The 21,273-nt window shown below is 41.2% G+C and overlaps 3 protein-coding genes across 15 annotated transcripts in view; 1 reads left to right on the plus strand and 2 right to left on the minus strand.

Moving 5' to 3' along the window:
• Positions 1-9,778, minus strand: part of IPO11 (importin 11) — an 81,357-nt gene extending 71,579 nt beyond the window's left edge. The window contains exons 1-5 of one of the 6 annotated variants that reach the window (XM_086867093.1): positions 9,402-9,697; positions 8,873-8,941; positions 6,175-6,274; positions 2,339-2,412; positions 1,911-2,054 (exon numbers count right to left, since the gene is read on the minus strand). In XM_086867093.1, coding sequence (XP_086723219.1) covers positions 1,911-2,048 — 138 coding nt within the window. In that variant the 5' untranslated portion in view covers positions 2,049-2,054; positions 2,339-2,412; positions 6,175-6,274; positions 8,873-8,941; positions 9,402-9,697. Of the gene's footprint in view, positions 1-1,910; positions 2,055-2,338; positions 2,413-6,174; positions 6,275-8,872; positions 8,942-9,260 lie in introns of all 6 variants that reach the window. The other 5 variants (XM_086867095.1, XM_086867097.1, XM_086867096.1 and 2 more) reach the window with 5 other exon arrangements.
• Positions 9,779-10,618: 840 nt separating this feature from the next.
• DIMT1 (DIM1 rRNA methyltransferase and ribosome maturation factor) lies at positions 10,619-18,821 on the plus strand. 2 transcript variants are annotated; one of them, XR_015280125.1, is made up of 13 exons: positions 10,700-10,882; positions 11,020-11,093; positions 11,517-11,603; positions 11,994-12,055; positions 12,166-12,259; positions 12,353-12,402; positions 13,275-13,398; positions 13,509-13,601; positions 13,888-14,038; positions 14,311-14,375; positions 14,660-14,723; positions 15,232-15,338; positions 16,071-18,821. XR_015280125.1 is itself a non-coding variant. In XM_086867105.1 (12 exons), the coding sequence occupies exons 1-12, from the start codon at positions 10,828-10,830 to the stop codon at positions 16,111-16,113; spliced, it is 918 nt and encodes a 305-aa protein (XP_086723231.1). In that variant the 5' UTR covers positions 10,619-10,827; the 3' UTR covers positions 16,114-18,821. The 2 variants fall into 2 exon arrangements, 1 of the variants encoding a protein (XP_086723231.1); XM_086867105.1 differs by lacking the exon at positions 13,888-14,038 and having other exon boundaries at positions 10,619-10,882.
• KIF2A (kinesin family member 2A) overlaps positions 18,778-21,273 on the minus strand; it is a 57,680-nt gene continuing 55,184 nt past the window's right edge. For all 7 annotated transcript variants that reach the window (XM_086867101.1, XM_086867102.1, XM_086867099.1 and 4 more), the window contains one exon: positions 18,778-20,543. In XM_086867101.1, the coding sequence (XP_086723227.1) occupies positions 20,458-20,543 (86 nt within the window). In that variant the 3' untranslated portion in view covers positions 18,778-20,457. The remainder of the gene's footprint in view (positions 20,544-21,273) is intronic.

The raw sequence follows: 21,273 nt of genomic DNA on the forward strand, positions 1-21,273 counted from the left end.
GAGATATGTAGTACCTTCAAGAGAAACACAGGAAAGTAATGATAGCAACTCCACTAGGTATTAAAAATGGTAGGATCAAAGATCCACGTCTCATGCTTATGATTTTTTCTACCCTGATTGTCCCAGAAGCAAGTGTATCTCACAGTAAGTAATTATATTACTTGCCACATCCCACAGATATCAGCTCTTACCCACTCTCCATTTACATTTACTTGTCTCCCTGCACCCTTTTCTGCTCAACCAAGAAGGTGGAGTTTCTCTCCCAGACATCCCACTGTGGATGCTAGCTTTGGAGCAGGCTGCAGGCCCATGGCCTCTCAGTCCTGCCTGAGAAGCTAGCCTGGGAATTCATGGGAGGATTTCAAAACAATCCTCAGAGACAGAAAACAACTGCCAGGTGCTGTTTGTCTGTCCTCTTGTTTTCCTTGCAGGAGAAAGTCAGGGGGGTAGTGTGCCCCCCTGACCAATGATGGTGATGTAGCACTTTGCTAACCAATAAGAGTTTCCTTTCTGTACTTTTCCACGTATCTGTCTATAAGACAAGCCTGGAGCAATAAACTAGAGAGATTCTCCTGTTGTGACTCCCTTGAGAGTCCATGTCATTCTTTATTGCCGTTCCCAATCAGAACAACAATCCCACCTGTCCTGATCCGTGTTAAAAAAAGAAATAGACACTTTATTTACTTGGTTTGGAAGACACTGTTGATATTTCACACTTAGAGAAAGGATGATGTGGCCCCAACATATTCACCTAATCATGTTATAGGAATTACCAGCCTTTGATCCTCTTTGATAAGCATCTAAACCCCTGAATTTTTAGTCCTTATATTTAAAATTAACTCATATCTGTTCCAGTTACACCTGTGAGTGCTCAACTTGCCTGCATCCTGAGGTGTAAGGTCTCAAAGCAAACACCCAGAGGAAATAAAATGTCACTAGCAGCAATTTCTGCTGTTTCCAATCAAGATCATTTACCATCACAGCTACACTATGACAAAAACAGGGCAAAAAAGGAAATTTGACAGCTTAAAATATCTTCTACTCCTTCCCCTAAATCCTCGGGCTCAGCTTAAAGTTTGCAAACAAATGAGAGGGTCTACAGAGAACACAGCATGTCACCCTACAAATCTGAGTCATTCAATCTATGCACTGAGGCAAGATGTTTGTAGAAAATACATTTTATCTGTGTCTTTAAGACTATTATAAATGTATGCATAGATATTGGAGAATAACAAGAGTGTTAACTTTCAGGGGTCTTTGCTGAAACCGTTTAATTTCCTTTTTGAGGGTGTTGTCATCACTTTGACCATATTAATGCATCCATTTCACTAATGGTCATAGTACTTATGGAAGCACTCACCTTCCCCATTCCAGGATCTTACTATCATAGCCAGGTCAGCTAAACTACCTGGGAGTCTCCCTCCACTAACAAGAAGGAAAGGAATCCCAGAGAGGTATCACACAGTGCAATGTAAAGCAGCATGAGGGAACTTCTATTAAAATGTTCATAAAGCATCACCTCCACAAAAAAAGAAAAGGTTATTACTGCCTTGGTTTACAAAAGGGTCCCTGTCTTTTGAGGTAATAAAGGCAATTCCTTTGACAAGGGCCCTCTTGGCCTTCTACCATCTAAAATTCACAACAGGCCCCAAAAGATTCAGCACTACCACCTACTCATACTGCCAGAGGCTGGATTTCCACCTCTTGAATGCTTGGGAAATGAGACACGGACACTTTGAGACACAGTGATGACAATGCCTATCACTGTCTTATCCTTCAGCATAAGGATTCCAGGGGCTGGCCTGTGACAACTCAGGGCTTGTTGCAGCCAAAGGTCACACATGGTTCAACTAGGTTCTAAGAAGTACTCAAAATTATTCATAATGTATCACTTCTTCACTGTATCTTACCAACAGCACTGAGTAAAAACCTGGCTGCGTCTCCCACTGCTTCAGTTGTTCCTCAGCTGGCTTCAACACTGCAGTATCTTGACTAGTAGCTTGCGTCAAGACTTGCAAAACAACAGTGCTAGCACTGTTGAGATCCATGAAAATCTGAAAGAAAATAAAAAAGGAGAAAAAACACTTATGGAGAAAAAGATAGCAAACATAGGCAGGTATTTTCCACTCATTATCCAAACATCCCACGCTCATTTTTCATTAGACTACACAGTGTAAAGATAGCATGACGCCCACTCACAGGCAGTTTTGGTACAGAGATAGAACTATTTGCTTTCAGAAATCTCTCAGCAGAAGAAGCAAGCATTAAATCTATCATTACAAGCACATTTTCTAGATTTCAGGAACTGCAGGAAATATTTTGATTGTAAAGTAGTTACCTCTCTTGTGAAGCACAGCAGTAAGAGCAAAACTGCAACCAGAGATGATTACTCAGCTGTAAGCATGGGGTTGTCTGAAAGAGGCAAAAATGCAGATTACTAACATTCTTGCATTTTATTCTTCCTTCAAGAGAGAAAATTACACATTCATTTAGTTAAATTCTACAATCCAAATTCATCAAAACAATTAATATCAATTAAAAAAGAAAGCATTAAGTCTCACAATTAGTTCTACATGAAACAGAATTTTCCTCAATATATTTGGTTTCCTTTTTATTTAGCATACAAATGCTGACCAGCTGAACCATGAATGTGTATTGCTGTATTTCCAATGTGTTTATATCCTTATGTACCCTTGTACTCTATGAAGGCAAAACAAAACAGTGTTCTTCAGATGGCAGAGATCACATTTATAATGACCACAGAAACGTTACAAGAAGGAAAAGGCACATATATGAAAGAAACTATGAAGTCCGTTTTCTGCTAAAAAAATCACTGTTCAAAGCTTACATTAACTTTTAATAACACATGCACAGATAAATATTCATATACTTAGGTTTTCTAAATAAACAACAAACAGCTTCCTTCAAAGAGGAGAGAGGAGGAGGTTCATGTGGGGCTTCAGGAGGAATTTTTTTATTGAAAGGATTGTTAAGCATTGCAATGGGCTGCCCAGGGAAGTTGTGGAGCTGTCATCCCTGGAGGTGGTCAAGAAATGACTGGATGTGGCACTTAGTGCAGTGGTGTAGCTCACCAGGTGGTGATCGGTCAAAGGCTGGACTCAGTCTTTTCTAACCATAATGACTCCCTGATTTGCTTTTATTTAATGGGAAAAAAATGTTTATTTTTCCACCTTCAGGAAAAAAAATCAAGATTAAAATTGTTACAGCAACAAAGTAAGTAAGAAAGTGGGAGAAATTAAATTTATTCTTTAACATTGGTATTAATAAGGTTTAAAATTCTGATTTTTTTAGAAAAATCACCTTAACAATAAAACTAGCCACGATAATGAAGACCTTTTATACCAGTAATAGCATTGCTCAATTGAAAAAAAAACTATTACACCCCTAAAAAACCAGTTCTTCAACTCCAAATCGCCAATCATCCTCAACAAAAGCTGACTAAAATTTGAAGGTTCTAAGGTTGAAGAAAGTTTACTTTCAAAGCCATGAAACACAAAATCACATCTCTCCTTACAGCAATAATTGAACAGGTTTGAGACTCTATTTCTGCTTTATACTTCCCATGTGAAGAATCTCCCAGCCTTTCTGCTTTAACCATTTGTTCACAAAGCAGCAGAAGGGGGGTTACTTCTGTGAAAAGCTGCAAGAAGGTTTCCCCATGTCTGACAGAGGCAGTGCCAGATGGCTCCAAGACACACCTGCCACTGGCCAAGGCTGAACCCACCAGCAACAGTGGAAGCATCTCTAGGATAACATTTTTAAGAAGGGGAAGGAAAAACCTGAAGGCTTTTGCTTCTACAGGAAATTTATATGCTTCATCTAGAACAGTTCTCATTGGAAGACATACTTATTTAACTTAGTAAAATGCAAGCACAAAAAATAGGTGACTTTTTTTTTCAGTTTCAAAACAATCAGCTGGCAGTTCTAAAGATGACAACAACAAAGAACAACAAAAATCGAAGTAAAATATTCGCTTATTTTTTAATAATGTTTCTCATTCTTGAAGAGGTTTGTACTTCCATGTAAAAACTGGAGCAGCTGCTGTTTGAACTACTGCTCAAAAAGAAAACCTGCAAGGAAAATCAAACTAAGCTTAGTGGGTCAGAAAAAAAAAACTTATTTAACCCAATGTTCTTTCTGTGTCAAAAACACAGCAGATACCCAGGTCAGGACATTTGTACATAATGCTGGCCCCTCATCCAGACAACTCTGGCTCAAGGATTTTTTATTAAGAGGCAGGGAATTTAACAACCCTCAAGATTTACTCTTCAATAAATTTGCACAGTAGCTTTTTGATCCCATGTAAAGAACAGCCCTAACACAATACTGGATAAGGCTATCACAATCCAAATAGAAAAACTAAATTAAAAAATAATCTCCCTGAAGATGGGTCACCTTTTAGATAAGGTTTGTAAATACTGTAAAATTTTTAAGAAAGTGGTATATTCTGTATGACTTGGATAGCAAAAAATTAACTGGAAAAACATCTAATAAACGTGTAGTAAATACAAATGACAGATGTAAAAAAACCTGTCTATTGCTACTACTTTTTAAAAATTCCTCTGAACAGTTTCTGTTTTCTTCTAGTAAGTCACCAGTCTTACTTCTATTAATTTCTATTTTTTAAAAAAACAGAAAGAAAATAAAAATAAAAAATTTTAACAAACTATCTTGAATCAATCCTTACTGCATAAAACTCAAATTGGCAGTTTAGGCTAGGTACAAATAAGCTAAAACAAACAGCTACTGTCACCAAAATAAGCAGTGTAACCTTCTGCTCCTCCCTGAACTCCTTAAATACCCAAAGATGGAAGAAATAGGAAAACTGCAGGTTTTGATCAAGTTTTCCAATCATTTTCACACCTCATTGCTAGACAGGTAAATGTGCTAGGCACAAAAAAGCAGGCAGAACAGCGAGCAGCTTTTATTTCCTGCTCTTATCAAAATGTGATGTAAACTTAGAACAAACGTACAAATAGTGACTGAGCCGTAACTGCCCACAAAAAGGCAAAAGGCAGGGGTGGGGTACTGGGGGCGCACACAACAAAAAAACCCAAACAAGGCAAAATGTCAAGCCATCTAAGCACACTGTCCAACAGACACCAGAGCACACTAGAGGAGAAAAGAGGAATATGTGACTTCCAACAACGTCAAGCCATTACAGGCTCAGGTCCTAGCAGGTAATTTCAACTCTGACAAAGTCCTTCCCTTCTCATCAACAAGATTTCTATGGGGAACTTATTCTCTGCATGCCCCCTGTCAAAACAATCAACTCAGCAAGGGCACCAGCTCCTATCTTAGTGGGAAATGCTCAAAATACAGTTTCAGTTACTGATACGTAGAGATGCACATGTGAAAGTTATACCTGCAGACAGACACAGCTGTACTTCAGGAGCTTAAACCCAGATGTCTCCAAACTCAGATGGCCTCACACTGCCCTCTTTTTTTTATTATCCTTTAATTGATGAACCGGGGCTCTTCAGACCCTAATTTACACAGAGGATATACAGATGCTTTTAACCCCAGACAACTGCAAAGTCAATGAATATCTGCACTAATACTATGGGATAGAGACAATCTTCACCTCTTACATGTCCAACTTCACTGTTGCATGGGAAAGGCAAAAGCAACAGAGGTTACCCCAGAGATTGGTTAAATCACAGGGACAAGGACTTTCTCCATAGTTCATGGGACTTCTACAGCTTTAGTCACTAGGAGGTGACTATTAAACAGCTACTGTCTTTTGGGTACTTTCAGAGACATGAGACACATATAGAAATTTTGGCAGTCTGTTAACCTTACAAGCAACATATTCTTAGAAGGAAGGCAAGGTCTGCATTTGTGCCACAATAGCCAGAATTTCCAGGTTTGATTACTGAGCAAGGGTGCAATTTCCCTTTCCTTCTAACTGTCAGTCTGTGTCCTCACAATAAACACTGAGCAGCATCAGGAATGTTTGTTGCTTTCTCCTGCTTTTCTGTGGTCCACACCCACTGCTATAACAACCAAACCGTACACGAACATTTTGGAAGAAGGAAAAGAAACCCCTTTTCACTAGAAAGTGTTCAATGCCATCAGTGGCAAACCCAAGTATGACTCCTAATATCAATGCCAGAATTCTGTCTTGCAAAAGGAAAAAGAGACTATCCTCACCCCACAAGGAAAATCTGCTCTCCAAGATCCCTCTGGATATGACAGTACTGAACTTGACAATAGCATTCAGCTGTCAGGAAGAAAGCAAGCACAGTTACACCTAGGAAAAAAACACATCAAATGCCATCTTTTAGCACAATGAGTTAATATCTTCAGAGACCACAAATACCAGTAACAGTTCCTCAACATTATCATCCAATGTCCTGCTTCCAAACTCCTTCATCTTCTTTAAGTGGCAAAAATTCAAGTCTCATTTCTGCTCTATTCTTTACTCTTTCATTCCCTTTTTAAGGGAGTATCTGCAAACACATTTTAACTTTCAAGACTGTTCCAAGTGTCTTAAATGTTCTAGTTTTATACTAGCCACACCAGTTTAATGTTTCTCCTGAACAATCAATCCTTCTGATACAGACAAAAAGGTATCTAGGTACTTTTCCCATCACACTAAAATACATCCTAATATTAAAATCACATTAGCTATGAAAAGAAATCAGTGACTGCTAAACATCTGAAGGGGTACAACATGAAGGATTTCATCACTAAACACCTCCCTACTTTACTTTTTCTGAGAGAATGCAGTGTAATAACTCACTCATATCCAGACAATTAATTCTGTGTATTTTTGTTCTCTGTTGTTAAGAGTTCAATTAATTCTTTCCCACTGTAAGGAGGTGCACGAATAAATTCAGCTAAGATTTTATGAAATCAGAAGAAGACAAAGCTAAAAACTTATTACACAAAATACAGTGTGCTCTCACAGATCATAGTGCAAATACATTCTGGGCTACTTCAAGAGCACAAGTGGCTCTGTGGATGTTGTTATCCTTCTTTATGTAGTGTCTGCAATGGCGTCTAGGACACCACTTCCAGTTTGGTTCCCACAGTTCTCCCTTTCCTCAGTTCACGAAGGCACAAGCTGGAGAGAGGCCACAGGATAGTCTGTAGTCTAAAGCAAATTATCTGCGAGGAGAGTTTGAGGACTTGTTTAAGACAGTGGAACCTAAGGAAGACTTTGCAGACACTTTAAACTAACTCCCTGAAGAGTGCTTACAAAAACGATTTGCTGTTTCTTTCCAGCCGATGATACAACTAACAAACAACTATAAAGCTACACCCTGCAGCTCTGTAGGTTCCAGCAGAAACTCAGGACTGTCTTTTACAGCACATTTTTTTCAATGAAAACAGGGAAAACAAAGGTCCCATGCTGAGAAGCCACAAGAACTCCTGAAATGAGTAACACAAATGCTGGCATTCAGTCATGTACACATAATACATTAGCAAGGATACTGCCACCTTCAGGAAATGTTGGTAGTTACCCTGATGTCCCTCCAGCCTTCTACAAACTTTTCTATTAATCTCTTTTCTTGCATTGCCACATGCCAGCAGTCCCACTGAGGAGTGCACCCAAAAAAACTAAAACTATCCTGGTTACTGAAAGTACTACTTAAACTCACTAGTAACTACAGCAATCCCCAAAACCAACACAATGACTAATGTTAAGCACTATTAAGATATTTCAAAACCTACATTATTAATTTTTCTTTATGTAACCAAACAATCTATAGTTTGCCCAATTTAAGGCACAGTAAAGAAGACAAATGAAAAGCTCTGAGCAGAGAAGAGTCAGAAGTGTTTTTTTCCCATACCACTAGTGACAGAAATATAGGAGTAGAATTTCCAAAATTTCATTTTTACAAGAATTTAACACTGAAACTAAAACCTAGTCTGCAAAGGTCTGCAAAAAGCATGCAGAAGATAGGAAGGATACAGGAACTAAGAACAATGAGGTCCACTGTAATAAAGGACAGCAACAAGCAAGGCTGGCAACAATGTTAAGGAAAGTCAATCAGATTATATTACAAATTCAGAAGACAAAAATTCACATTAAACTGAAACCATCAAAGTGACCAAAAATTCCCAAGAGAAGAAACAAGGAGTAAAGAAATAAATGAGACAATTCCACGGATTAACTAAAAAATTACTCTGCCACAGGGTTCAGTACTGATTATATAGAAAAAGCCAAATGGATATAATGTAAGAATATTTTAAACATTTAATAGTAAATTTCTAGACTGACCAATACTACAAAGTCAATCTCATTCCTCTGACTTCTTTACCTAAATTAACCTAATTTAATGGACTTTCATAAAGACCTGACAGACCACTTAAGAACAAACTAGTGCCAAACAGCTGAGATGGAAATACAAGTTTCAGTCAACACTCATGCTCTGGAACAGGTTTAACCCCTTTGATTTAAACTACAGTTAAATCCCACTTTGGGCGGTACAGTTTCAAAATGTTGTATGCAAAACATGGATGACAAAAACTTTTATGATTTATACACATTATAGTAAATGCCTTCCATGAGAACGGTGCAATGAAAGAATGAGAAGAAAAAAACAGTGCAGTGACAAGTCTGTATGAAGTTTCAAGAAACCAAACTCCATGAGGAACATGCTATTTGCAAAAACTCAGCAGTATCTTATAAACAATGAATATAATTTAATTCAGCAGCGTTTTGTTGACGTGCTCTGTGGGCTAATTTAAAAGCCAGGTCAAATATGTTACAGACATGACTTGATGGGAAGCAAGGCACATGGAACCAAGGGGGAAGCAGCGTCACTACTGCACTTAGGGCCTTGTTCTCGTACTTCACACACACTGTCTTCTACGGTAACGAACTGGAGAAGCAACTCACCACTGCTGCACTGAGCCTGCCTCTGATTAAGGGAAGACTGCTCTGCAGAAAGATCTGCTGTTCTTCAGCCTGCAGGAAGAAAACAACCACCTCGAATAAAGGCCAGGCCGTGCCCCTTCCCGCAATAAACAAGTTCTGTCAAGTTAACGCCTCATCTCCCTCCCATGCCTTCCATTAATTCTATCCTGACTCAAAACGGATTCAAGGAGAAAGCGGGAAACTGTTCCCTGGAATTAGGCAACAGTTATTTCCTTCCACCTCCGAGCAGGCCCTTTGCCGCTGCCAGTACAATAGGTAAGGAAGGCCCCGCTGCCTTAACCCGGGGGCGGTGCCCCAGAGCCGGCACCGTGGCGGGCACTCCACGCCGGTGCCGCGTCGGCTCGAGCACCTCAAACAGGGGCACAGCCGGCGGAGCAGCAGCGCCGCCCGCAGCAGCAGAGTCCCGAGGCTGCGTGCCCCGAGCGCTGCCTCGCTGGAAGCCGCCAGCGCCTTTCTCCCCCTCGCCGTCCCCCCCCAGCCTCCCACGAACCGGGACCAGCAAATGCCGCGGCGGCACCACCGCCTCCCCGGCGCGCGGCCCTGACGTCACTACCCCGCGCCGCTCCGCCGGCAGAGGCGGGACGCGGCGGGGGAGGCGGTGGGAAGGAGAGGAAGGAGGCGGGGCCTGGGGCGGCGGAGGCGGGGCCTGAGGCGGAGGAGGCGGGGCCTGAGGCGGCAGAGGTGGGACCCCCGGAGGCGGAGGCGGGCCTGGGGAAGCGGAGGCGGGGCCTGGGGAGGCGGAGCCTGGGCTGGCGGAGGCGGGGCCTGGCGGGGGAGGCGGGGCCTGGCGGGGGAGGCGGGGCCTGGCGGGGGAGGCGGGGCCTGGCGGGCGGAGGCGGGGCCTGGCGGGCGGAGGCGGGGCCTGGCGGGCGGAGGCGGGGCCTGGCGGGCGGAGGCGGGGCCTGGGGCGGAGGCGGGGCCCCGGAGCGCAGTGATGTCTGACAACAGGGCGGCGGCTGCGCCGGGTTCGTGTTCCCGGCGCAGGATCCCGTGAGGAATTCTGCCGCGCCTGGCTGATGTGCTCCGGGGGCGTTCTGGGCGGCTGCAGCGGCGCGGAGCAGGCCATCACGGACATGCGTGGTGTTTATGTCAGAATATAGCGCTAAAAATATATATGAAAAAGTAAAGCGAAAAGCAGAGGAAGTACTTAAAAAGAGAGTATACTTTATTGGCGTGCTAACATATGAGAATGACTGCACCGGCACTGCGACTCCGGGCCACGAGCACATGGCACTTTGTGTAGTCAGGGGTGAAAGCGCCGCCTTGTCTTATCGGCAGAAACTGATGAGGGTCGCCCTGCAAATTCTTTGTTTCTTTCTTTTATTTATTTCTCTCCTTCTTTTCATTCTTTTAATTAATTATTTTCTTTCTCCCATCTCTCTCTCATCCTTTCTTCTTTCCCCCTCTTCCATTCATCTCTCATTTTCTCTTTTCCTTTCCACACTGCCTATTAATCTAAAACCCACCGTGTGCTTACGGACTAGGTCAGGGTACTAAGCACACCCATTTTTACGCCGTGTGTCATTCACTAATAAGCCGCGGAAAGCTTTTGTGGACCCGCCGATTTCTGTCCCGCCTGTTGACCCCGCTCACTTGGGGCTCACGGCTGCTCCCATGCCCCGAAGGGCGCGACGGACCCGCCGCTCCCGGGACGAGCGAGCCCGTCGTGCCGCCGCGGTCCGCCTGCCCGCCAGGGGGCGCTGCCCCGCCCGCGCGGCACGTGGGGCGGCTCGCCAGCCGCGGTACCGCGGGCACGTGGGGCACGGGGCCGGGGCGAGCCGAGCGGGGCCGAGCCCGACCGAGAGGGGCTCAGCCCGACCGAGAGGGGCCGAGCCGGACCGGGAGGGGCCAGGCCGGGCCGAGCCGAGCCGGACCGGGCCGAGGGGGCCTGAAGGGATCCAAGCGGAGCCGCCGCCATGCCCAAGGCGCGGGCCGGGAAGCGGCCGGAGCGCCGGGACGGCCGCGCCGGCGGTGAGTGTGGACCGGAGCGGACCGGGGCGGGCGGGCAGGATCCCAGGAGCGGAGGCCGGCGCTCGCACCCGAGCGGGGGCCGGCGGGGTGCCGGCGGATCGCAGCTGCTGACAGTAACACGCCGGTCTCTGCCCTAGGCATCGTCTTCAACACTGGGGCCGGACAGCACATCCTGAAGAACCCCCTCGTGGTGAACAGCATCATCGATAAGGTGGGAGCGGCGGCGGGGCCGGGGGGCCGGGACCTGCCGGGAAAGCGCGGCCGTGCGGGGCCCTCACCCTGGCTCCGGCCTTCCCCGGGCAGCGGGGGAACCTGCTGCTGAACCGCGGCTAGTGCCATCATCGGCCTCTGTGTGTGTGTTTTGCCACCTGTGTGTGTGCCTTTGTGTTTGTTTTTCTCTTAACGTGGCTGCTCGCTGGTTCTTTCCGCGTGGCCAAGCGATGTGGCGCAAACCAGAGCCAGGACGTACTTATCCTCCCCGTTTCCCACTCGTCCCTTTCTAAACGGCTCTCACGCTCCCTTGATACCCAGTTCCAACTTCTTACTGCGTAAAAAGCGCTTACTTTCATTCAAAAGTCAAATGATTGCACGAAATGGGTGCTAGGGGTGCACTCAAAATGCTGTTTGTCCCTAGGCTGCCCTGCGCCGAACAGATGTTATTCTGGAAGTGGGCCCGGGAACTGGAAATCTGACAGTAAAGATGCTGGAGAAAGTCAAAAAAGTAAGTGCAGATTCTCTCACATACATCTCCTTTCTGGGCTGTGACTATGCTGTGGCTTAGACTACGGCAAACAGAAGGGTCTTCATAGGCATGATGCACATAAGTAGAATTACTCCATTGATATATTATTATTTATTTATTTGAATAATCTCAATGGGTTTTTAGCTGCTCATTTAAACTCTGTGTTGTTTTATCAAACTGCATTGCTGTTTCCATTGATGTGATAAAAGCTTGTGTGTATCTAGAGAGGGAGGAAGGTGCGTACCCTAATAGGGGTTTTTAAAGGATTCTTTAAACCCATAGCAGCAGATGGGGATTTTAGCAACAGGGTTGGGGTTTTTATGATTAAATTTCATATAGAAGTTGCAAAAATATATACTTTTTCTCCAGGTTATTGCATGTGAAATTGACCCTAGACTTGTTGGTGAACTTCAGAAGAGAGTTCAGGGCACGTAAGTATAAATTTTGGAAACAGGGAGAGCTTAAAGCAGCGGAGCTACTTTGGTACAAATTTTGGCAAGCTGCTTATATGAGGATAACCTCAATGTATCTTTTTCCCCAGGTGTCTAGCAAACAAACTTGAAATCAAGGTTGGAGATATCTTGAAAACAGACTTACCCTTCTTTGATGCGTGTGTGGCTAACTTGCCTTACCAGGTATGGGCCAAGAAACATAGCATACAACATAAAAAATATTTTAAAATGCTAATTTCCCAGAAATTATACTAACATGATTAATTTTTTCCTCAGATTTCTTCACCTTTTGTTTTCAAGTTATTGCTTCATAGACCTTTTTTCAGGTATGTGGAAGAATAGAGCTTTATATTACCTGGGGGGAAGGACTGTTTTAAAAACTATTTTGTTTTAAAATTATTTTCAGATCCAATATTTTTTTAATTGATAAAATAGTAGTTTGAAGGATCAGAGCTGCATTAAATTTTTTCTATAATACATAGCTATTTCCAGGGACATAGATAGTGCCTGGAAATTAAGTTTATGTTGATGTATTGAGCATGAGGAGAAAATTTAAACTTGGCAACAGTGAGTGCCCAGCAGATAAAAACAGGAGTTATGCCCCCTTAGTATTACAACTAAGTATTGTTCTAGGGATAAGAAGGGCATTATTGCATTTCAGTGCATTTCATTTACCTTCCTACCTAAGTTAGGCTTAGTAAAGGGTAGAATCAATGCCAAGTCACTTTCTTTTTGTCTGATCTAAATATTTAACTGCCTTGTCTGTGTGTCAGACATCAGTATGTCAGCAGCTCTTGATTTCTTTCAGAGGCATGTTGGTAACATTACTGGTGAATTTTTGGGAAGATTGTATCTGATGGATCCAGCATAGAAGTACTAAAAATGATTTATGTTACAGTCAGGCAACTCTGAGACTAGACTGTCTCTTTGACTGTCTCTGATCCATTTAGCAGTATAAATAATCAAGTTATGTAACAGCATTAAGGAGACTTAGATGGCTTCGCCAAGTTCTGTGATGGGTTTTGGGTTTTTTTCAACACACTTTTTTTCAACAACTAATTACGGCGGAGTTATTTATTATGAACTTTTACTCTTCTAAGTGCTGAGGCAGACGTGTGTGTTTTCCAAGTGTGTTAGTTGGCTTCTGGCATAAAAACTGATTACTTAGAGTTGATGTTCTCATTTCTGTTACTCTCAGGTGTGCAATCCTTATGTTTCAAAGGGAATTTGCACTTCGTTTGGTTGCAAAACCAGGAAGTAAACTGTACTGCAGACTCTCTGTTAACACTCAGTTACTGGCTCGAGTGGACCATCTGATGAAGGTACGTCATTCTGCATGTAGGTAACTCAGCTATCAAACACAGGACGGTGGTGCAAGGGATATGAGAAATTTGCTTATTCACACAGCTGCTTGACTGCTCTTAACTAACAGGTTGGAAAGAACAACTTCAGGCCTCCCCCCAAAGTTGAATCCAGTGTTGTCAGAATAGAGCCAAAGAACCCACCACCACCTATCAACTTCCAGGTGAGCAGAGTATACTCAACATAACATGCTAGTAATAATAATTAATTTAATTTTTCTTTACACTTACTACTCAATTCCATGTGCAGATTCTAGTACAAACTACCAGTTATTCATTGGAGTTTCCAAAATGCTTATTTCTATGCTGATCAGACTTGTGTTAAGACATTAACAGAACATGCCACCATCAACAGGGTGCAGCTTTGTGTACAGTATTTCTTATAAGACCAGGGTCAATTGGGTACCTGCTAGTAATAATGTCCCTTTCATCATTGTTTATGTCTCCCAGAGATGCTTCTGGCTGATGATTTTGCAGGTTTTGATCAAGGGAATGTATGAGATTTATCTTCAGATGAGTGTGTGTAATCTCAGAAGACAAATGTTACTGAAGAGTATCCTTAATTTTAAAACATGTCAAGACCATTTCAGCCATGCCCAAGGTTAGCCAGATTTTCTTAAAGTATCTGCCTTCTCTGCACGTAATAGCACCTAGGCACGAAAAAGTACAAGTCAAAGGGTTTGGGGAGTAAACTATTTTCTCCTCCATTCATATTGCTTTGTCCAAGATACAGCTGGGTTTGTGCTGTTTAGAAGGATATTTTCATGAAGGATTTTCCTTTGTGTTCAGTATTGTTCTGAGGTTGCCAGTAGACTGTTCTTTTTTGTAGTAGCTGTATGTTACTTCGTAAAATTCTGAAATTTTTAATTTCAGGAGTGGGATGGTCTGGTAAGGATAGCCTTTGTTAGGAAAAACAAGACACTCTCTGCAGCATTTAAGTAAGTAATTTCTATCAAAGGAAATATTTTTTGAAGTTTGAAAGCCTATCCAGTTAACCATTTATTTTGTGCAAATGCATAGCAGTTTAACATAGCCAGTGGTAAATGATGGTGGAAGATTATTCTGATGTCACAAGCTTTTTTTTGTTAGAAGAAAACTAGTCAGCTGTTTAAAAAGAACAGTTCTGTGTAATCTCTACAGTTTTTTGTAGTAGACATTAACAACCAATCAAGTGAACAATAGTTACATCTCAGTTTTTATGCTAAACATGTATTTCTTTCAGATCAAGTGCTGTAGAGCAGTTGCTGGATCATAATTACCGAATTCATTGTTCCTTACATAATACAGTAAGTTCCTTCTTAATCTATTACATTCTATTTCTGTATGTGACCTACATACTAACTTTTTTATAAGAATCAAAAATTTTGAAAACATTGAAAAGCTTAACGTATCAAAGGTTTTCCAAAAGAGCTTAGAGGTGGGAGGAACCTTCCTTTTTTCTTAGAGAAAAATCTAAAAGGGTCATTAAATCATAGTGAAAAACTTAAAATCAAGTATGTTATTACAATATTGTCCATATATGTATGTCTGAAGGTCTTTTACTAATTTAATAATTAGTCTGCTTTTCAATACTGTTGTGATTCATATGTAATGAATGATTGAGATATAATGAATGAACTGAGATACAAAAATTCAGATACAATAGAATAATAAAATAATCCATAGTAGAAAAATTATAACTTTATCACTTGAATAAAGAACTGTTCTAAGAGCAGGAAAGAATTAGATTATTTAAATGTACATTTTTCTGGGTTATGAGTAGAAAATAATTTCTATCCCATTTTTTATTGACAGGAAATCCCTGAAAACTTCAAAATTGCAGAGAAAATACAGACAGTTCTAAAAGATACAGGTTACTCTGAAAAACGAGCCCGTTCAATGGATATAGATGATTTCATTCGGTATTCTTTTTTTTTTTTTTTATGCCTTCCTTTTAAGCTTCTTTAAATTCTGTTTGCATCTGTACCTGTGTAGCACAGATTATTATTGGGTTGCACAGGAATAGTAGAGTTTCCCTCTCAGTACCAGACTCTCCTTGCTTCCAGTCCTGAATGTGAGCAAACAATTAAGGCCTACTAATATATTTTAAATGCTGTTTATAATATTGTGGAGCAACTAGGTAAGGATCCGTATTTCAGGTTTTTGTGTACTAGACCTTTCTGTGTCTTCTTTTAAAATGGCCGTAATGAAATTGGTTATTAAAATTTCCCCTAGAGTCTTACACAGCCTTTCTGTGCCTTGAGGATAAGGCCACGTATAGCATAATTTTAAACATGAATAATTAACGTCTATATTCTGCTCTTACTTACTTACTTACTTATCATGAATCCTCTCATAATTTAACATAAAAGTTCCTAGCTGTTTCTCATTTGGAGAACTAAGACAGGTAATGCTCTCTGAAGAAACATCATGAACATGGTAGGATTCAACATAAGGAACTGCATTGAAAATAAACCTGCATCTCTAAAATGGCAAATTTGCTAATAACTTCTGGTTTCAGATTTGTAAAAATTCTTTCTTTGCTGTTGATCAGTGATGACTGCTTTCATGCTGTTTTCTTTGCACATGTTAGAAATGCCTCAAGCTGAAGTTTAAATGGCCAGAATTGTAATACACATATTTCACTCTTTCAGATTGCTACATGGCTTCAACTCAGAAGGCATCCATTTTTCATAGATACTGCTAGAAGAATGAAAGATGAAAGATGCTGTATTTTTTCAGCAAAGTTTTACCCAAGCCAGAGTGAGTGCAATACAACAAGCTCCTCATAAAAGCAATGAACAGAATATGGCATATATGCTTGGACTCAAAATGTTAGATGTGGTTTTATCGCATACAGAAGGCAAGAAGCTGCTGCTCAGTATTTTAAAAGCAGTAAATTCTTTCAGAGCTAAAGTGAGGTGCTGGACTACCTCATGACCGTGTTTTTCTACATATATGCAAAACATGGATTGAGGATAATTGACATCTGTGTTCTCTGATCGTGGGCTTCACGTGCATTCATGCACAATACTCAACAGAACAACTCATAAGGGGTCTGGACAACAAAAAGAAAGTTGTACTAATTCTTTTTTTTTTTGTATCAGTCATTTGTGTGTTTGTTTTAAAATATATTTAAACACTTCCTTTTGGTTTGAGATGCCTGTCCCTCTCATCCCTCTGGTACTCCAAGCCTGTCAGTAATCTGCATCTCATAGAGAATCCCAGTGTTTCTCAGAAAAGAATTTACTTTATGGGATTGATATCATTTACAGAAGTGCCTTTACCTTCTCCTCCATTTTGGGAACTGGAGAAAAACTACCAATGGGCCAGGGCTCATAAACACAGCAGGGTGTTGTAGTTGATAGCCTGAAATGTATCTTTTCCCATTTTTTAGTTGTGATTCTCCCCCCACCCCCAGCTTCTCTTTCTCCTAACTGTTTACCTGGCGTCAAGTTACCATGGTTACTGAAGTTTCTCTCCTCAGCCCCACGGCGAGAGGCCGGATAGAGTAAAGAGAGGACCCCGCTGGCATTTCCAGCTGCTTGAAGTTTCTTTAGCCCAGGAAAGCACGGGGTTGAGAGAAGAGAACTCTTCTTTCCAACACGCAAGTTTGTAACTCTGTTTTTCCTGTCCCAGAATGCCTCTGAGCTATGGAAGCTGAGAGGGTATGCTCACCTTGCCTTCCCTTTCTTTCCCCCCTGGGTTGCCAGGAAACCAAGCCCCCCCTCTCTCCTCCGCTGCCCCTCTGTGGAGAATACTCCTACACCTTTGTGGGCATTTGAAGAAGTTGGTGTCTGTTATTTCTTATCTTGGTGTGTGTAACCTTGATTTGTAGAAAGTTTGTAAGATGTACTAACTGAGAAAAATAATTGGTTCTTTCTCTGATGTTCCCTCCCTCCGAGAAACCCTGTTAAAAGAGACCCTCAGACCCCAAATCCTTGGTCTCTCGTCCCTTGGATTCCCCTTCACAGAAATAAACTGTGGAATGCAAACCAGAGAGACAGTCCCCCCCCTGATTTCTTTACTTGCTCTATAGACTTGAATTCTTGAAGAAAATCAGTGAAACCCACAAACATATGCTGGCTCAGAACTCAAGTGAAGAGAAACCTCATCACTGAGCTAGCCGGGTCACACTCGAGAAGATCGAGTCAGCAGGGTTGGGTTTTTGTTAACTAAATTAAACCAGCTATTTTTTACGGTAACTACTCCACTGTTAGGGGAGGAAATAGCCTTCAGTGAAATTTAGAGCATGCATGCAAATTAGCAAAACCTCCTCTAATAAAAACTTTGTACACATCATTGAATCGTTAAGGTTGGAAAAGATGTCCTAAGACTTGAATTCAACTAGCAGCCCCATTGACATCCCGTTTTTTAAAAGTCCTTGATTAAGAAGCATGTATAGAAACAGGCACTCAAATTTACAGGCATCTTGAAGCATTGACATCCTGAAGCAATTGCATCAATTCTGCAAAAACTGAACTTGCACATTTATTTCACAGTTTTAAGAATTCAGTAATTCTAGTGCTGCTTCACTTTATGCAGAACCTAATGCTGAGTTAATTAAATAGGAATATGGTTGGACTAACACAGAAGGAACAAATGCTGAAGATGTGTCATACTTCCTTAATGTTTTTGTTTTACTGGAGAGGAATCGAGGGTAAGCTTGCTTGAATCCCGTTCATGTAATTATGGCAATGGGCTGCAGAAATTCAAGTGCCACAACCAGCACTATCAATTTTTTTTGATTCTAACTGCTTTGGTATCAGTGTAGATTTGACTTAAGGCAGGCTCTGGCACAAGGACTCGCAGTAGACAGTTTCCGATTGCATGTGCTACATGACAGAACACATGTAATTTACAGGGCTTTGTGAAAAGGTGCTGAAAGCTAACTGTCCTTCCTGTTCTTTTTGGACCCGCAGTAAGCTACAGCCTGGTTCTGGTGCTAGGCTTGCATGGACGAAGAGTATGGAAGCCACTGTTAATCCTGTAGCATGCCTTAGTCTTCAGAAGCTTTATAAAAAGTAATTATTGTCTAGAGCAGCTTCAGGGAAAACCTCTGATATACAATAACCTGTACTTTCACCTGCTAACAGAAGCTATTGCTTTCCATTCCACTGTTTTTTTCTTTTTGCTGTGATGGTGGTGATCTTAAAAATGTTCAGAAATAGGTGTGATGTTTCTTTAAGATCTGCTGCAAAACTAAAGTTAGGACAGGGGTCTGGGAAACTTCTTTCTATATAACAAACTTGTAGAGAAGAGTTGGCTTAATTTTGAAATCAGAGGCCTTTTCAAAAATGTAACTGATGTGCTTACAAATTGAAATCCTTCCCAAAGAATAACAGAAATTCTCAGATGTAATTCATTTATTAGCTTAATTTATTAAACACATTATGTAAAATCTACATTGTTTCAGTTTTCATGTTTACACACAGGAAGATTTTTTATTTGTAACCATGATGCGACAAGAGCTTCCCATAGCCTACCTTTCTATGGGAGATAAAAACATTAAACACTACAAGAAATTCTGGCTCATTTTAACTTTTTCATTGCGTTCCCCATATTTCCCCCCACCAGGCCTGACACAAACAAATAGGCTTGTGTTCCTAAAGTACACTGTTAAACATTTCCAAGGGAAAGTCTGCTGATACAAACTCCTGGAAAGGGGGAGAACTCCTAGAGAGGTCTGCAGTTCTTCATTTGACAACAAGTTCTTAAATGACAGGTCAATCTTTTTGGGACACTGAATTGCAAAAATAACTTGAGTGCCACCACCTAAAAAGTGCTGATACACATGGCGCCATTTGTGAGAATTCAGGAACTTGTGGGATTTCTATTAGCACTAGGTAGAGGTATTGTGCAAAATCGTCAAATGATGCAATTTAACCCCACTTTTCAGCTGCTGGCACTGTACAAAGGGAAAAATAGGTATTAGCTACTTCTTAAAGCAACAGAACTACTCAAGCTACCTGCAAACTACAGTTAATGTACATGTAACTTTGTCATGCATCAAAATCCAAGCTTTTAAAACAGTATGTGAAAGGCCAGTATGGACATATTTATCCCCAAAGTTTGATAGTTAACTTATCCATACATAGCATTATCACACCATACCACATATCATATTATCTGCATTATCCTAAGATACAACTCTCCTCAGTACTTAAAACATTACCCTTTGATATACATCAACTAGTTTATATTTTTGTGGTTTTTTGTTGATTTGTTGGTTTTTTTTGGTTTTTTTTTTAAATTGTTACAGACAAAATGTTAGAATTATATAACCATTCTTTATGGTATTCAAACAAAACAAGATTCCAGATTTTTGTAAGAAAAATGGAATGTCCAGCTGTTTCTCCACTCTTAACAGCTTGCAGTTCCTCTTTAAAATGATATGGCACATCCTGTGAAATGAAACTAGCCACCAAAAAATAAGTCTTCTTAAAGCACATCAAGAATGTACACACACTAAAGTAATTTATATTGACAAATAAGGAATGTATTTTTTTAAGGCTGTGCTTCAGAAAGAGGATGTTTAGGGTTAAGTAGCCTTCATCAAGGCACAGAATTGGAAGAGTTAAGCACAGCTGTCTGTGGAAGAGGAGTTACATAGAACCACTAGTGAGGTGTGCATGCACGCCACAATTTTAAACTGCACAGCTGGTCTTTGTCATAAAACTGAACATGGTCTGAAGGAAGTGCTGTGACTTTTTAATGGCCACAGTTTCATGAAAAATATGGCAAGTATTTCCAAACATTTCACTATTTGAATAAATGAAATATTTAAAACAAAGTGCTTCACAGATCTGAACCCTGCATGGTTGTGCTGTCTGGTCTAGAAGCATTTTGTAGACATCATAGAAGCATTTCACATAAAACTGAAAATGTCATTCAGGTGAATAAGAAACAGGACATTTCCACAAACATTTCTAACATTTTTACACTTTCAAGTAGTTGAGTTCTCTCGGTCACTAGGTTTTGTAACAAATGTGTGCTACAGCAGTACAGGTTCGTGAATTTCTTCAGCAGCAGGGACCCTTTTCAAAGGGCACGTGGTCTTTTCGGGTTGATCTGTTTACTGGCCTGTTCTTCTTCTTGCAGAGCTGCCCGGAAAGATTTCACTTTGTCTTTAAGGAAAAAACAAAAGAATGAGTATTGATGTGCCTGTGCTGAGCAGATCTTGAAACTAAGCCCCGATTTTCCACATGCCAGCCCTAACAAATTACAAAAAACATTCCTCCACAAAAATAGCTGACACTACAAGCTACAAGAGAATTGAGCTAAAGCTGTATTCAAAACCATACAAAGAAGTTACTTAGCAACTTAGTCTCTTCTTGGATACTACTCCTGTCTCTAGGCAGAATAGATTTGTAAACTGCACAATTGTATTGCCAACATGTAAACCGTTCACACTTCCATTCTACTTCTATCTTAGAGAGTCTGGAGAGGTACATGCCACCTATATCCTTTTCCTTCCCACCACCTTCCAAACCATTCTTAGGGACATCAAAATCATATTTAGTGTACAGACTGCTATTTCTGTACATTCTAAAACTCAGAAGAGTAAATTCTAGCCCCCTCTGTTTTCTTGATGTAATGTGAAAATGAATGTGAAAAATATTTGTAAGTAAGTTTTGGAACTTATTGTAAATGGTTAAATGCATTGTTCACTGGTTTCATTGCAATTCAGTAAGAATGGGAGAAATCTAATGAAGGAAGTGTGGCATCCTCATTTTTTCTATTCCTATCCCTTCCATTCCCCAGTAACACGGAGGAGACCAAAATGATGGCAAAAATACGTCAGTCCCAAAGTAACAGCAGTAAAGGCTGACCATTAGCAGCCATGAGCAGAACACA

This window comes from Cyanistes caeruleus, chromosome Z, assembly GCF_971803275.1.
Source record: "Cyanistes caeruleus chromosome Z, bCyaCae1.hap1.1, whole genome shotgun sequence".
NCBI classification, from domain to species: Eukaryota; Metazoa; Chordata; class Aves; order Passeriformes; family Paridae; genus Cyanistes; species Cyanistes caeruleus.

Bases quoted from the DNA above. Each gene is read 5' to 3' on its own strand.
- DIMT1 (XM_086867105.1), top strand. From the start codon at position 10,828: ATGCCCAAGGCGCGGGCCGGGAAGCGGCCGGAGCGCCGGGACGGCCGC. The intron at 12,403-13,274 runs GTATGTGGAAGA...TGTTACTCTCAG, and splicing joins CTTCATAGACCTTTTTTCAG to GTGTGCAATCCTTATGTTTC. The intron at 14,376-14,659 runs GTAAGTAATTTC...TATTTCTTTCAG, and splicing joins ACACTCTCTGCAGCATTTAA to ATCAAGTGCTGTAGAGCAGT.